Source organism: Scyliorhinus torazame, chromosome 15 (genome assembly GCF_047496885.1).
Source record: "Scyliorhinus torazame isolate Kashiwa2021f chromosome 15, sScyTor2.1, whole genome shotgun sequence".
In the NCBI taxonomy this organism is placed as follows: domain Eukaryota; kingdom Metazoa; phylum Chordata; class Chondrichthyes; order Carcharhiniformes; family Scyliorhinidae; genus Scyliorhinus; species Scyliorhinus torazame.
The window spans coordinates 186,100,009-186,117,904 of record NC_092721.1 but is presented as its reverse complement, the minus strand read 5'-3'; the positions used below and the strand labels follow the sequence as shown (position 1 = coordinate 186,117,904).

The 17,896-nt window shown below is 46.6% G+C and overlaps 1 protein-coding gene across 3 annotated transcripts in view; it reads left to right on the top strand.

Annotated features, from left to right (window-relative positions):
• The window catches only part of ppp2r3b (protein phosphatase 2, regulatory subunit B'', beta), a 216,949-nt gene that overhangs the window by 62,927 nt on the left and 136,126 nt on the right, over positions 1–17,896 (top strand). The window contains exon 1 of one of the 3 annotated variants that reach the window (XM_072477288.1): positions 17,220–17,604. The exons of the other annotated variants lie outside the window; for them this stretch is intronic. Within the exon in view, the coding sequence (XP_072333389.1) occupies positions 17,476–17,604 (129 nt within the window). The 5' untranslated portion in view covers positions 17,220–17,475. Of the gene's footprint in view, positions 1–17,219; positions 17,605–17,896 lie in introns of those variants that run through there. 3 annotated transcript variants of the gene reach the window in all.

Below are 17,896 nucleotides of genomic sequence, written 5' to 3'. Positions count from 1 at the left end.
TTTTCACAGTAACTTCATTTGAAGCCTACTCGTGACAATAAGTGATTTTCATTTCTCAACATTGTGAAATGTGGAAGAAAATGCACATTTTGATCTGGCTCAGCTGAATGGAAGGTTATCTCCAGTTATAAATCCTATGGTTGGTCAATAGACTATAAAATCTCCGTAACATGTCTTCTTTAAAGGCATTTAATTTTGCAACACTGGTTAGACTATCCAGTTGCTAATCATAATACTTTGCTGATCTTACATACTGTAATGTTCTAATTTAGGAAATGGTAAAATACCAGAATCCAAGTGCATTCTGGAAGGATTAGTTAAAAATACAAATTGTGTCCCACTGATGCAGTGCACAACAGCTGGTGTATATGTGTGCATAACTGTAGCATGAGCCATTGACAAACATAGCCAGCATATCTCATTGTGATTTCATATTACTGAATTAATATTACTGAATTAATTAAATGTAATCCATTAATGTGTCTAAAAATTACTATTTTAAAAACTGTTGTATGTAGGCTTGCAGAGATGTCCTGTAGTTGGATATTCATCACTGATTATTTTCCTTTGCCTTAAAAGTGATGCATCCATCATTGTTATCCAGACATTGCTTTTTGCTTTATACTAAATAGAATAATGCTAATTTCAAGAGTAAAGGAGATGTCTAACTCTCTAAACATGAACAAATGTGTTTGGCTGCTATTCACCGATGCAGAAGAAATGATTGCTTCCCGAACAAACTGGAAGTTGTGGTTTGGGTCATGATTTATGATTGGTAGCCAGATGTGAATTTTATTGGTCTTCAGTTTAAAGCTTGTGGAGAAACAGATGACATTTTGCTAACATTGACTGAAATGGTAGGATTGATACAAGATTGAACTTCCTTAAGCCAGAAGTTTAAATAATGACCACTAGAAACATTCATCTAAATACCACCTACTGAAACTGACAGGACCTTCCAATTTTCCCAAAGTATATAATTATTTAATCATCTATACATCCTTTTCATGCTTATTTTAGTACAATATAAATCTGGCATTAATGCTTAGCCAGCATTGTCATTAGGATTTCAGTGAAGTGGTGATGGTGCTGGTGCATGTGAGGAATCTTCATATTCGTACTATGTTCATTTTCAACTGTTGTGAACAAACTCCCAGCAGTCCTGTGGTGATATGCCTGTAAGCAATATCACTGATGGTGTACAACCTCCAACAGTAGGCGGCGGTGCAGACCAAACAGTGGTCATGTGACCAGGGATTCCCATATAAGTAAGGACACATCTGGCCATCACCAGATGGTTGGAGGAGATGGCAGTAAGACGTACAGGTGAACAGTCGTGCTAGCTGAATTTCCAGAGGAGTGCAAAGAAACTCTGTGATAACTTGCCCTGTAAGAGATCGCTATCTTGCCACATGAGATTAAATAAAGATGCTGGTTTGGACAAGTCAAGGTATTTGGTGGATTAATTTGCAAGACATCGAAAGACCAAACACAACAAGTTAGCATTTTCTGATAATAGCTTGTGTCTTTGTTTCCCTGCAGATTATTAATACAGATATGCAAAATAAACCCTGTGACAATACTTTACCAAATTCCGTTGTCTGAAAAGGGTATTTCCTGAACTGGAGGTAAATAGCATTTCACTGTAAAACTAGTCCGATCAGGCTATTTACTTATCAAATTCAGTGTTCTGTCCAGAAAAAGGTTTATAGCTGTGCTGCTGTCATTTTTAGGGCCAAATAACATTCGACCCTTGCTGGTGTGGGGATTCAATAGGCATATGCTACATAGAACATTACAGCGCAGTACAGGCCCTTTGGCCCTCAATGTTGCGCTGACCTGTGAAACCACTCTAATGTCCATCTACACTCTTCCCTTATCGTCCATATGTCTATCCAATGACCATTTGAATGCCCTTAGTGTTGGCGAGTCCACTACTGTTGCAGGCAGGGCATTCCATGCCCTTACTACTCTCTGAGTAAAGAACCTACCTCTGACATCTGTCTTATATCTATCTCCCCTCAATTTAAAGGTATGTCTCCTCATGCTAGACATGACCATCCGAGGAAAAAGGCTCTCAATGTCCACCCTATCCAATCCTCTGATCATCTTGTATGCCTCAATTAAGTCACCTCTTAACCTCCTCCTCTCTAATGAAAACAGCCTCAAGTTATTAGCCATTTTCCCCACCCTTCTCATTGCAGAACCTTAATTTGCTGGAAATGTGTGTGGCAAGAACATTGGGGTAACAGGGACATCAGTGAATGAAAGGGTCAACATAAGAATTGAGAGCAGAAGTGGACCAGGCGGCCCTGCGAGCCTTTTCCACCTTTCAGCAAGATCTTTGTCTTTAATTTCACTTTTCCGAATGGCCTCCATGTTCATTGATTTCCTCAGCCTCCAGAAATTCTTGGCCTTCAATATATTCAAGGACTGAACATCCACATTCCTCTTGATAGAGAATTTCAAAGAATCGACAACTGAGTGAGAAATTACTCTATCTCGGTGGTGAATGGCTGACTTTTTAGATTGAAACAGTGCCCTCTAATTCTCGAGTGGTCAGGGAAAAGAGCCTCCCACCATCTGCTCTGTCAAACCCTCTTAGAGCCTTCTCTGTTTCATTCAAATCACTTCTCATTTTATCATATCTCATTCTTCTAAACTCTAGAGAGTGCAGGTCCATTCTCCCCAATTGCTCTTCATCAGCCAACTCTGTAATTCCAGGAACTAAATCGAGTGGATCTTCATTACACCCTCTCTAAGCCCAGTAGATCCTTACAAAGTTGGTCTACACTTCTTACTACTCCAGGTGTGGCCACCCCAAAGGCTTGTACAACTGCTGCAAGGCTTTCTGACTCTTCTGTACCCCTTGCAATAAAGGCCAATGAGCTATTTACCTACCTTACTACTTTTTGTATCTGCCTGTTTAACTTTGTCTTGTGTACAAGGCCAACCAAATCCTTCTGAGCACTAACATTGAATTGTTTCTCCACCATTTGAGAGGGGAGAAAAAACATTCTGCTCTACCAAAGTCAATAACTTAATACTTCAACCAGATGTGGGTGCTGCTGGCTAAGCCAGTATTTATTGCCTTCCCAGTTCCCTGTGAGGTGATGGTGAGCCACCAGCATGAACCTCTGCACTCCATATAGTGCAGGTACACCCACAGTGCTGGTAGAAAGATAGTTCCAGGTGTTTGTCTCCACCACTTGTGTGGCACAAATGTTATTTGCCATTTGTCAGCCCAAACCTTAATGTGGTACACAACTGTTTCAGCATCTGAGGAGTGACAAATTATGTTGAACGCTGTGTAATCATCAGTGAACAGCCCCACTTCTGACATTCTGAAGGAGGGAAGGTCATTGATGAGGTAGCTGAAGATGGTTCGACCTAGTACTCTGTTGAACTCTTACTGCAATTTCCAATCTGTTGATTGGACTGAGGCTGTATTGAGCTCAGGTGCTAGGTGGCCCTGGTGGAACCTTTTCCTTTCTGCCTGCCCTTCCTAAAACCTGAATAGGCCTTGGATGTTTAAGAACAAAGAACAAAGAAAATTACGGCACAGGAACAGGCCCTTCGGCCCTCCCAGCCTGCGCCGATCCACGTCCTTTATCTAAACCTGTCACCTATTTTTCAAGGATCTGTTTCCCGCCCGCTCACATATCTGTCTAGATGCATCTTAAATTATGCTATTGTGCCAGCCTCTACCACCTCCGCTGGCAAGGCGTTCCAGGCACCCACGCACATCTCCCTTAAACTTTCCCCCTCTCACCTTGAAATCGTGACCCCTTGTAATTGACACCCCCACTCTAGGACAAAGCTTGTTGCTATCCACCCTGCCCATACCTCAATTTTGTCGACCTCCATCAGGTCCCCCTCAACCTCAGTCTTTCCAACAAAAACAATCCTAATCTACTCAACCTTTCTTCATAGCTAGCACCCTCCATACCAGGCAACATCCTGGTGAATCTCCTCTGCACCCTCTCTAAAGCATCCACATCCTTCTGGCAATGTGGCGACCAGAACGGCACGCAGTATTCCAAATGTGGCCCAACCAAAGTCCTATACAACTGTAACATGACCTGCCGACTCTTGTACTCAATACCCCATCCGATGAAGGCAAGCATGCTGTATGCCTTCTTGACCACTCTGTTGACCTGTGTTGCCACCTTCAGGGTACAATGGACCTGAACTCCCAGATCTCTCTGTACATCAATTTTCCCCAGGACTCTTCCATTGACCGTATAGTCCGCTCTTGAATTGGATCTTCCAAAATGCATCACCTCGCATTTGCCTGGATTGAGCTCCATCTGCCATTTCTCTGCCCAACTCGCCAATCTATTTATATTTTGCTGTATTCTCTGACAGTCCTCCTCGCTATCTGCAACTCCACCAATCTTAGTATCATCTGCAAACTTGGTAATCAGACCACCTATACCTTCGTCCAGATCATTTATGTATATCATAAACAACAATGGTCCGAGCCCAGATCCTTGTGGAACACCACTAGTCACCTTTCTCCATTTTGAGACACTCCCTTCCACCACTACTCTCTGTCTCCTGTTGCCCAGCCAGTTCTTTATCCATCTAGCTAGTACACCCTGAACCCCATACGACTTCACTTTTTCCATCAACCTGCCATGGGAAACTTTATCAAACACCTTACTGAAGTCCATGTATATGACATCTACAGCCCTTCCCTCATCAATTAACGTTGTCACATCCTTGAAGAATTGAGGTTTAGGTCCCATCCTTGGTCACCTTGGAGCCATGTCTCCGTAATCCCAACTAGATCATATCCCTTTACATCTATCTGCGCAACTAATTCATCCATTTTATTTTGAATACTCCGCACATTCAGGTACAAAACCTTAAGACTAGTCCTTTTTTTAAATTTTGAGTGTCCAATTCATTTTTTCCAATTAAGGGGCAATTTAGTGTGGCAAATCCACCTAACCTGCACATCTTTGGGTTGTGGGGGCGAAACCCACGCAAATGAAGGGGGAGAATGTGCAAACTACACACGAACAGTGACCCAGAGCTGGGATCGAACCTGGGACCTCGGCGCCGTGAGGCAACAGTGCTATCCACTGCGCCACCATGCTGCCGTAAGACTGATCCTTTTTAACATTCGTTGCCCCGTCCCTACTATTTTTTTCTTTTTTTTTTTTACAGTGTCATTCTGATACAGGCCCCTGGTTTCTCTCACTTTTCTCCTTGCTGTGTTTTTCTCTTCTTCTTGATTCCCCCTGCTCTGAATATTTGCATAGGTTCCCAACCCCCTTGCCATATTAGTTTAAACTCTCCCCAACCACAAGCAAGTACCACTAAACACCCCCCCCCCCCAAGGCGTCAGTCCTGGTTCTGCCCAGGTGTAACCTGTCCAGTTTGTACGGGTCCCACCTCCCCCAGAACTGGTCCCAATGCCCCAGGAATCTGGAACTCTCCCCCTCACACAATCTCTTATTAATAATAATAATCTTTATTGTCACAAGTAGGCTTACATTAACACTGCAATTATGTTACTGTGAAAAGACCCTAGTCGCCACATTCGGCTGCCTGTTCGGGAATACGGAGGTGTCCAAATCGCCTAACAGCACGTCTTTCGGGACTTGTGGGAGGAAACCGGAGCACCCGGAAGAAACCCACGCAGACACTGGGAGAACATTCAGACTCCACATAGACAGTGACCCAAGCCGGGAATTGAGCCTGGGACCCTGGCGCTGTGAAGCAGCAATGCTAACCACTGCACTAACCTGCCACCTCGCCACACATTCATCCAATACATCCTACTATTTCTACTCTGACTAGCACATGGTGCTGGTAGTAATTTTGAGATCACTGCGTTTGATGTCCGACGTCTCAACTTTCTTCCTAACTCCCTGTATTCTGCTTTCAGGATCTCATCCTTTTTTTTTAAAGCCTATTTCGTTGGTACCGACATGTACTACGACCATTGGCTGTTCACCCATCCCCACCATAATGTCCTGAAACTGTTCCGAGACACCCTTGACCCTAGCACCAGGCAGCCTCAATTGCGGTCACAGAAAACGCTTATCTATTCCCCTTACAATTGAATCCCCTATAACTACTGTATTCCCAAACTTTTTACTCCTCCCCTCTGCAGCAGAACCAACCATGGTGCAATGAATTTGGCTGTTGCTGCGTTCCCTTGAGATTTTCCTCAATAGTATCCAAAACGGGTATATCTGTTCTGCATGATATGAATGCTTGTAATCTCGAGAAAAAGACAGCAAGGAGAATAAGAAAACTGATAGACAGCGTAATCAAGGTGTAGTACCCTCAATAACGACACGAGAGTGTAGAATGGTAAATGAAGGCTATAATAAACAGAGAACAAGTCAGTGACCGAGAAATATGCTTGCTGAGTACCACCTACAGGGCGTCCGTCACCTTATATACAGCTCCCTGGTGGGCGGAGCCAGAGGCGGAGTCCCCCAGGGTTCCAAACCCGGTCTTAAAGGGGCATCACCTACATGGTGTTAAGGGTGCTGTAACCATTCAGCACATTCACCCCTGTTTAAAAAAAAACGCAAAGTCCGTCGGGGGGGAAGTGGAATCACATGTCTATTCGTTTTGGCGGCCGCATCATCCTCGTCGACCTTCTCAGCTCAGGCGGTGGTGCGGCGGATACGGGCGTCTTTGGTGAGAGTACATCCGGGAGCACGGTGGTCGGAGTTCTGGTCGGGGCAGGGGGAATAGCTGAGCGAATAGTTGGGGCTGGGGGTAGCGGTGCCTTCCCCGGCGGGGAGTGTTGGGGGGAGGGGGGCACTGTCAGTGTCTACCGACGGGGCGGGGGTCCGGAGGGGGGCATCAGTGGGGGAACCAGTGGGTGCCAGGTCCCGGAGGGAAACCATGTCTTGCTTGCCGTCAGGGTGCTTGACGTAGGCATATCGGGGGTTCTCATGTAGCAATCGAACCCTCTCGACCAAGGGGTCCGTTTTATGGCTCCTCGCGTGCCTCCGGGGAAGAACAAGCCCCGAAGTCGTCAGCCAAGGTGGAAGCGAGACCCCGGAGGTGGACTTCCTGGGGAAGACAAACAAGCTGTTGTGAGGGGTCTCATTCGTGGCCGTGCAGAGGAGCGACCTCCTGCCAGCGGGTGGTTGGGAGGCTTCTCGACTGTAGGGCCAGAAGGACAGCCTTCCAAACTGTCGCGTTCTCCCTCTCCACCTGCCCGTTTCCCCACGGGTTATAACTGGTCGTTCTGCTCGAGGCGATGCCCTTGCTGAGCAGATACTGACGCAGCTCATCGAGCATGAACGATGTACCCCGGTCGCTGTGGATATAAGCGGGGAAACCAAACCGGGTGAAGATGCTGTGCAGTGCATCATGGTGGCCAAGGTCATGTCGGCGCATGGGAAGCGGGAGAACTCGTCGATGACCTTTAGGAAGTAGATATTGCGGTTGATGGACGGGAGGGGGCCTTTGAAGTCCACGCTTAGTCGCTCAAAGGGCCCTGAGGCCTTTACAAGGTGAGCCTTGTCCGGCCGGTAGAAGTGCGGTTTGCACTCCGCAAAGATCTGGCAAGCCCTGATCATGGCCTTGACCTCCTTGGTGAAGTAAGGTAGGTTGCGGGACTTGATAAAGTGGGCGAGCCGGGTAACCCCCGGGTGACAGAGGTCATCGTGGATAGCCCACAGGCGATCCTCCTGCGCGTTGGCGCACGTGCCGCCGGGACAGGGCATCTGGGGGCTTGTTGAGCTCCCCAGGACGATACTTGAAAGACTAATCGAGTTTACTCAATCGCTCCTCATAGCTAATGCCCTCCATTCCAGGCAACATTCTGGTAAATCTCTTCTGCACCCTCTCTAAAGCCTCCACATCCTTCTGGTAGTGTGGCGACCAGAATTGAACACTATACTCCAAGTGTGGCCTAACTAAGGTTCTGTACAGCTGCAACATGACTTGCCAATTCTTATACTCAATGCCCCGGCCAATGAAGGCAAGCCTTCTTGACTACCTTCTCCACCTTGTTGCCCTTTTCAGTGACCTGTGGACCTGTACACCTAGATCTCTCTGCCTTTCAATACTCTTGAGGGTTCTACCATTCACTGTATATTCCCTACCTGCATTAGACCTTCCAAAATGCATTACCTCACATTTGTAGTAGTGAGGAAGGCGCTGGACGAACTATACACAGTAATAAACAACTACGAAACAGAACACCCGGAGGCCTTGTTCATCGTGGCCGGAGACTTCAACAAGGCCAACCTCCAGAGTGTACTACCAAAATTCCACCAACACATCTCCTGTCCCACCAGGGGCGACAACACTCTTGACCACTGCTACTCAAAAATCAAGGGCGCCTACCGTTCCATCCCCCGACCGCACTTTGGGAAATCAGACCATAAGATGGTGCTCCTTCTCCCGGCATACAAGCAGAAACTCAAGTGGGCGAATTCAGCTAAGAAGGTTGTGCAGTGCTGGTCCGAGGAGACAGAAGAGCTCTTATGTGACTGCTTAGAGACAGTGGACTGGTCCATATTTAAGAACTCAGCGACCAACTTAAATGAGTATGCCACCACCGTCACAGATTTCATTAGCAAATGTGTGGACGACTGCGTGCCAAAGAAAGCAGTACGTTCGTTCTCCAACCGGAAACCATGGCTCAATCGCGAGATTGACTCCCTACTGAAGGACCGGTCTGAGGCATTCAAGGCAGACGACCCTGACCTATACAAGAAATCCAGGTACGACCTCCGCAAAGCCACCCGAGTTGCCAAGAAAGAATATCAAACCAAGCTAGAGTCACAGGCAGACTCTCGGCGGTTGTGGCAAGGACTAAACAACTTAACGGGCTACAAAGCGAAGCCGAACAGTATCTCTGGCAACAGCGCACCCCTCCCCGATGAACTCAATGCATTCTATGCTTGGTTCCAGCAGGTAACCAACAATCCGCTGGCGAGTGCCCCAGCAGCCCATAATTCACCCATACCCACCATCACAGCTTCCGAAGTCAGATTGACCTTCCTGAAAGTGAACCCTCGGAAGACGACGGGCCCAGACGGGATCCCTGGTCGTGCACTCAGAGCCTGCGTGGACCAGCTGGCTGAGGTATTCACGGACATCTTTACCCTGTCCCTACTCCACTCCGAGGTCCCCACCTGCGTCAAGAAGACCACCATCATACCGGTACCAAAGAAGAACCAGGCAACGTGCCTCAATGACTACCGACCAGTGGCCCTGACTTCAGTCGTAATGAAGTGCTTCAAGAGGTTGATCATGAAGCGCATCACCTCCTTACTCCCAGAACGCCTTGATCCACTGCAATTCGCATACCGCTGCAACCGGTCCACATCAGACACCATTTCCCTGGCCCTACACTCATCCCTAGAGCATCTCGAAAACAAGGACTCCTACATTAGACTCCTATTTATTGACTACAGCTCCGCCTTCAACACCATAATCCCAGCCAAGCTCATATCAAAGCTCCAAAACCTAGGACTTTGCTCCCCACTCTGCAACGGGATCCTCGATTTTCTGACCAACAGACCACAATCAGTAAGAATGAACAACAACACCTCCTCCACAATAGTCCTCAACACCGGCGCCCCGCAAGGCTGCGTACTCTACTCCCTGTACACACACGACTGCGTGGCAAAACTTGGTTCCAACTCCATCTACAAGTTTGCTGACGATACGACCATAGTGGGCCGTATCTCGAATAACGATGCGTCCGAATACAGGAGGGAGATGGAGAACCTAGTGGAGTGGTGTAGTGACAACAATCGCTCCCTCAATGCCAGCAAAACTAAAGAGCTGATAATTGACTTCAGGAAGCAAAGTACTGTACACACCCCTGTCAGCATCAACGGTGGAGATGGTTAGCAGTTTCAAATTCATAGGGGTGCACTTCTCCAAAAATCTGTCCTGGTCCACCCACGTCGACGCTACCACCAAGAAAGCACAACAGCGCCTATACTTCCTCAGGAAATTAAGGAAATTCGGCATGTCCACATTGACCCTTACCAACTTTTACAGATGCACCATAGGAAGCATCCTATCGGGCTGCATCACAGCCTGGCATGGCAACTGCTCGGCCCAGGACCGCAAGAAACTTCAGAGAGTCGTGAACACCGCCCAGTCCATCACACGAACCTGCCTCCCATCCATTGACTCCATCTACACCTGGGGAACGCCTGGGGAAAGCGGGCAGCATAATCAAAGATCCCTCCCACCCGGCTTACTCACTCTTCCAACTTCTTCCATCGGGCAGGAGATACAGAAGTCCGAGAACACGCACGAACAGACTCAAAAACAGCTTCTTCCCCACTGTCACCAGACTCCTAAATGACCCTCTCATGGACTGACCTCATTAACACTACACCCCTGTATGCTTCATCCTATGCCAGTGCTTATGTAGTTACATTGTATACCTTGTGTTGCCCTATTATGTATTTTCTTTTATTCCCTTTTCTTCTCATGTACTTAATGATCTGTTGAGCTGCTTGCAGAAAAATACTTTTCACTGTACCTCGGTACACGTGACAATAAACAAATCCAATCCAATCCAATTTGTCCGGATTAAACTCCATCTGCCATCTCTCCGCCCAAGTCTCCAAAAAATCTAAATCCTACTGTATCCTCTGACAGTCCTCATCGCTATCCGCAATTCCACCAATCTTTGTGTCGTCTGCAAACTTACTAATCAGACCAGTTACATTTTCTTCCAAATCATTTATATATACTACGAACAGCAAAGGTCCCAGCACTGATCCCTGCAGAACACCACTAGCCACACCCTCCAATTAGAAAAGCATCCTTCCATTGCTACTCTCTGCCTTCTATGACCTAGCCAGTTCTTTATCCACCTTGCCAGCTCACCCCTGATCCCGTGTGATTTCACCTTTTGTACTAGTCTACCATGAGGGACCTTGTCAAAGGCCTTACTGAAGTCCATATAGACAACATCCACTGCCCTACCTGCACCAATCATCTTTGTGACCTCGTCGAAAAACTCTATCAAGTTAGTGAGACACGACCACCCCTTCACAAAACCATGCTGTCTCTCACTAATATGTCCATTTGCTTCCAAATGGGAGTAGATCCTGTCTCGAAGAATTCTCTCCCGTAATTTCCCTACCACTGACGTAAGGCTCACCGGCCTGTAGTTCCCTGGATTATCCTTGCTACCCTTCTTAAACAGAGGAACAACATTGGCTATTCTCCAGTCCTCCAGGACATCACCTGAAGACAGTGAGGATCCAAAGATTTCTGTCAAGGCCTCAGCAAGTTCCTCTCCAGCCTCCTTCAGTATTCTGGGGTAGATCCCATCAGGCCCTGGGGACTTATCTACCTTAATATATTTGAAGACGCCCAACACCTCGTCTTTTTGGATCTCAGTGTGACCCAGGCTATCTACACACCCTTCTCCAGACTCAACACCCACCAATTCCTTCTCTTTGGTGAATACTGATGCAAAGTTTTCATTTAGTACCTTGCCCATTTCCTCTGGCTCCACACATAGATTCCCTTGCCTATCCTTCAGTGGGCCAACCCTTTCCCCGGCTACCCTCTTGCTTTTTATGTACGTGTAGGTGGAGAGTTCGATCCTCCACCTCAAGATTTTATCATTTTTAATTTTGCCACGTTGTGTGGTATCAAACATGAAGGCTACCGACCATTGGTCGGTAACGAGGGTGAACCTCCTACCGGCTAGGTACTGCCTCCAGTGCCACCCAGCCTCCACAATGGCTTGTGCCTCCTTTTCGACTGCAGAGTGCCAAATCTCAGAGGCGGCGAGTGTCCGGGAGAAGAATGCTACTGGCCTGCCTACCTGATTCAGGGCAGCAGCCAGGGCGATGTCTGACTCATCGCTCTCTACCTAGAAAGGAATGGTTTCGTCCACCGAGTGCATAGCGGCCTTGATGCTGTCGGCCTCGGCCGTCAGGGGAAATATCGTGGTCTCAATGAGTGGGCGGGCTTTGTCCACATATCTGGGGACCCACTGGGCGTAATAGGAGAAAAGCCCCAAGCACCGTTTGAGGGCCTTGAGGCTACGGGGAAGGGGAAGGCATGCGGTCGGGACCTAGTACCCTGTTTTCCACAACGTAGCCGAGTATGGCTAGTCGGGTTGTGTGCAGATTTCCTCGTTGTAGGTCAGGTTGAGGGCCCGGGTGGTCTGGAGGAACTTTTCAAGGTTCGCGTCGTGGTCCTGCTGATCATGGCCACAGATGGTGACATTGTCCAAGTACGGGTAAGTAGTCCACAGGCCGTACTGGTCCACCATTTGGTCTATCGCCCTCTGGAGGACAGAGACCCCATTTGTGACGCTGAAGGGGACCCTGAGGAAGTGGAAGAGCCGGCCGGCTGCTTCGAAAGCAGTATAGGGGCGGTCTTTCAGTCGGATAGGGAACTGGTGGTAGGCAGATTTGAGGTTGACAGTGGAGAATACACGATATTGAACGATCTGATTGACCATCTCTGCTATGCGGGGAAGGGGTACGCATCGAGCTGCGTGAAGCAGTTTATGGTCTGCCGGTAGTCCACGACCATCCGTTTCTTTTCCCCGGACCGTAATACCACCACTTGTGCTCTCCAGGGGCTGTTGCTAGCCTTGATGACCCCCTCTGCCAGTAAACGCTGGACCTCTGACTTGATAAAAGTCATGTCTTGGGTACTGTACCGCCGGCTCCGTGGCGACGGGCTTACAGTCGGGTGAGGTTCACGAATAGTGAGGGGGGTGCAACTTTCAGTGTTGCAAGGCTGCACACGGTGAGGGGGGGCAAGAGTCCGCCGAACTTCAGGGTCAGGCTTCGGTGGCTGCATTGGAAATCCAGACCGAGCAGCAGGGGGGCGCAGAGGTGAGGGAGGATATAGAGCTTGAAGCGAGCATATTCGGCGCCCTGGATCCCCAATACAATACCCCTTGATTTGGACCAAGTGGGACCCGGAGGCAAGGGCTATGGTTTGGGAGGCAGGATAAGTGCATAAGGAGCAGCGCCTTACCGTTTCTGGGTGGATAAAGCTCTCCGTGCTCCCGGAGTCGAAGAGGCAGGGAGTGTCGCGCCCATTGATCTGGACCTGCATCATGGAATTCTGCAGGTGCTTTGGCCGCGATTGGTCGAGGGTGATCGCTCCCAGTTGCGGGTAGTCCGAGTCCTCAGCCGAGTCGGATTCACAAAATGGCCACCGCCGTTGGTCGCACGTGTCGGGTCTAGAAGATGGCCACTGCCAAGATGGCTGCCCCCATGACTCGCACGAGGCCGATGACGCGTCAGAAAGGGGCGTGTCTGGCCGGTGCGCAGCCGCGTTGCGGGGCCTGCGGGCCTGTGAGCTTGATTTTCGGGCTTCTCGAGGACAGGAAGGATTTTTCAAAATGCTTAATTTTGTAGAAAGCTCCACAAATGTTGGAATCATAGGCCAACGTATCCTTGTACAGTGCTAATGTGATAGATTTCAACATGACTTATTATTAATTCATTCGTTACTAGGGTGGCGCAGTGGTTCGCACTGAAGCCTCACAGCGCCGAGGTTCCAGGTTCGATCCCGGCCATGGGTCACTGTCCGTGTCTGCATGGGTCTCAAGCCCCACATCCCAAAAGATGTGCAGGGTAGGTGGATCGGCCATGCTAAATTACCCCTTCATTGGAAAAAAAATTGGATATTCTTTAAAAAAAATGTATTAATTCATGAGTTACAACTTGGAAATAATTTGACTTTTGCACTTTATAGGATGAGACTTGTATCAGTTATACTGTAAGTTTCCATTTTTTGCTAACTTGTCCAATTGTGCATACAGATTTAAAACTGTTGCTGTTTATTTGAGCAGTAAAATACCTAAAAATTGTTTTATATGATTTCTCAATACTTTTGTGCAGCATTTCATCCTGCAGTGGGGAGAATGCAAAGTTACTGCAATGTGCCAATTTGTAGACAGTTCGCCAGCATTTTGGGTTGGGGCAGGGTCAAGGGAAATGCCCATTCGGGGGAACCATAGATTTGAGCCAGGGAAGTGGGATGGAAATTTTCAGAGATGGAGGAGAAAGAAATTTGTGGGGGTCGGTTTGCAGGATTGAAGGAGCTGGGAGCGAAGTATGGGCTGGAGCAGGGGGAAATATTTAGATACATGCAGGTTCGAGACTTTGCCAGAAAGGAGATACAGAGCTTCCCAGTAGAGCCGGCTTCCACATTGCTGGAGGAGTGCTGACGACAGGGGGACTGGAGAACGGGGTTGTATCGGCAGTTTATGGGGCTATTTTGGAAGAGGAGAAGGCACTGCTGGAAAGGATCAAGGCAAAGTGGGAGGAAGAGTTGGGAGAGGGTTCTGGTGTAAGGTGCTCCGGAGGGTGAACGCCTCCACCTCGTGTACGAGGTTGGGCTGGTACAGCTGAAGGTGGTATATAGAGCACACCTTGCAAGGGTGAGGATGAGCCGGCTCTTTGAGGGGGTAGAAGATGTGTGTGAAAGTTGCGGGGGGCCCGCGCAAATCACGTTCATGTGTTTTTGGTCCTGTCCAAAGCTGGAGGATTACTGGAAGAAGGTTTTTGGGTAATCTCTAAAATGATGCACGTGAAACTGGACCCGGGCCCTCGGGCGGCCATATTCAGGGTGTCGGACCAGCCGGGGTTGGAAACGGGTGCGGAGGCAGATGTTGTAGCCTTCCCCTCGTTGATCGCCCGAAGGCAGATCCTGCTGTGGTGGAGATCAACCCCTCCACCCTGTGCCCTGCGTGGCGGGGGGACCTGCTGGAATTCTAGACTCTTGAGCAGATCAAATTTGATGTGAGGGGAAGGATGGAGGGGTTCTACAATTAATGGGCGTTATTCATTATGCACTTTCGAGAATTGGATTACATTGAACATTAGGGGGGGGGGAACTGTACGTGTTAATGGTGACTATGGGTGATTCCTGATTCCTTTTTGTCATTTGTCTATGTTAACATGCGGGCTAATATTTGGGGGTTTGGTGGGAGGATGGGATCGTTGTTATTGATATGGGGATTGACATTGCATTTGTTACTGATGTTTATTGTTGGGTGTAAATTTGGGAGAAAATGTGAAAAAGGAGAAAAAAATATATTTTTTTAAATGTGCAATTTGCAGCTGCTAGCATTTTCTTATCGTAAAGCTGTATTGAGAGGAATAGCATTGCTCACAGAAGTTGGGACCATAGATATACTTCCAAGAAATGGTTATTGCATTGTGGTATTGATGTGTCTCGCAACATTATTATTAGTTCACACAATTTCTCACTGCTTTGTACAGTGACTTTACAAATGGGGTCTACTCATATTTGTAAATTATTGCAGATAGTGGAAATCTGAAATTAAAAGGCAAAATGCTGGCAGAGCTCCGATCAGACAGCATCTGTGGAGTGAGAAATATAACTGGTGAAGGGACTTAAGCCTAAAATGTTAGCTCTGCCTCTTTTCTGCACATATGTGTGTTTCCAGCATTTTGTTTTGATCTTTGAAAGAGAAAGCTGACTGGGCTGTATCTGCAGTTTGTATAGATTACTTCTTGGGTACCTCTTTTTTTTCTCTGTATAGATTATGTTGCACATTTCAACTCGTGGCTGCCATCTCCTGCAGATCTGAATTGGGTTTTGTAAAAGTGCACTTATTGCTGTCAACAAAGGGACCACAACTTAAAAACCTGTAGTCCTTGCTTATTGGTTTTCAGATGAAATCTAACTTGGTTATCAGTTTGACCAGTAAGAATTATATTCATATTGAATTTACACTGTTAAACTAGCTCATTTGAAATTGGAGACATGCAAGTTATAAAAGAATGCAGAGAATTGCAAGACATTGACAGGCTAGCAGGGTTGGGTATAGATGGGCGAGGCAGCTCGTTGGGGAGGCTGGAATTATCATGTGGAAATTTGTCATTCCAGAAATATAAAAAGTTAGTTTTTCAGGACCAGGGATGTTGTTAAGTAGTTATGATTTAGTATGCCACTTTTAAAAAGCAGGTTATAACTTACTCAACAAGACATGACTTTCCTACAGTGATATTGCAGTGAAAACATCTTATCAGTTCAGTTTGATAATTTCTAAAGAATTGCTCTCTGCTGGAACTTCAGCGTACCTGGTGGAGGAACAGGAATCTCTGACAGCAACTTCTGAATGACTTGCTGACAGTTTCACAGTTGTACTGATGGCGAATGTTGAATATTTCACCATCAGAGCTGCATAATCCAGACTATTGATCTTTAAAGGTGTGAGTGCAAATAGAAGACCATTGGGGAATAAAAAGCCCTGGGATTCTGAATTTGATCTATATGCGGTATTTAATCAAAAATCATTTGTTGTTGTTTTATAGTTTAAATGGAGCTTAGCTCTTCTGGTATTTGGATGCTAAAATTGGCTCAGTGCCTCTGAGTAAGACGTAATGGAGCAAAACTGGTTTCCTTCTGCTTTGTTACTCTATGATGTGTGAGATCTTGCAACCATTCTACCTATAGCTGTGATACATCACAGGACGCACATGTACTGAATAAAATGAGATTATTGGATTCACGGTCATTTTCACCATGGTTTTGACCGTCTACCTCTTAAGAAAAATAATACATTTTGAATGTTAAAACGACTACAGTGGCGCATTCTGTTTTTTTAATAAATTTAGAGTACCCAATTAATTTTTTCCAATTAATGGACAATTTAGCATGGCCAATTCACCTAACCACATCTTTGGGTTGTGGGGGCAAAACCCCCACGCAAACACGGGGAGAATGTGCATACAGTGGCGCATTCTGCTTTTAAACCATAAAACAACAGATCAGACTTGAGCAGTTAAACTGAAAAAGTAAAGTAATAAGGTGATCGAGCAATGGGCTTTGCTTTTTGGTGCTCCATGATAGTTTACTGTAAAGCAAACTTTGACCATAAGGAAAACTGTCAGTCCAGGCCTGCTGCTGCTGTAATTAACAGGTGGTCTATTGATAACACATGACGCAGTTGTGACTCTTACTAACGTGCTTGAGGCCACTTTTAGAGGGTGAATCAACACGGCAAGTGAAGCTTGTTTGATTGACCTGACAGTGATTGTCCCACAGCTGGAAATTTCAGTCAATCGAGCTCCCCTCTGTAGTCTGTAACTGAAGGCAAGTGGCCGCAAGAAGCTGCTGTGAAAGCTGAGCTTCTGAGCATTCTTTTATATCCCTGTAGTTTTTGGCTGGATTGATTGTCGCTTGTGTCTGCACGACTGGGTCCCAAACAACAGGTTTGTTTCTTTTCATAACCACCCATTAAGGCTTTGGAATGTGGGCTGCAAAAAAAAAAGGCAGACCCTGAATTGACTTTCCCCGATTCATACTTTGCCTAACCCAAGATCCGTGTGATGTATGGACAGTATGTTAAGCCTACATTGAGTATCGCAGCACAGAGACGATTTGATAAAACTGCAGGGAAGCTGAGTTTTTTTTTTCCCTGCCACGATTCATTTCGGCAGGATTTTTGTTTTCAAAATACTCTTTCCAATCTGAGTCTGTATACCCGTTCTATCTTTGACAATGATGATAAAAGACACTTCGCTACGGCAAGATCCAGACTTGAGGAAAGAATTGGCTTTGCTAGCCCAGGGATGTGACCTTGTCTTTCCGTCGAGATTCAAGAAGAGGCTGAAAGCTTTTCAAGTGCAGGTTGTTCTCTTGTTTCTACAATTTTAATTTTAAGGCAAAGCCAAAAGAGTGTGCACTCTGAATTATAATGACTCAGTACTTGATAGTAAACTGTATATTTGGGACAAAAGTGATATGCTTAAAAGTTAGGGACCTTGCTTATCAGTAAACAGTTATTTTATTTTTAGAAAGTTATATTTTAAAGTAAAAATGCTAAAATTATCAAGCATTCTCAGTAAAAGTCAATGAAAATAATAATCTTTATTAGTGTTACAAGTAGGCTTACATTGATACTGCAATGAAGTTACTGTGA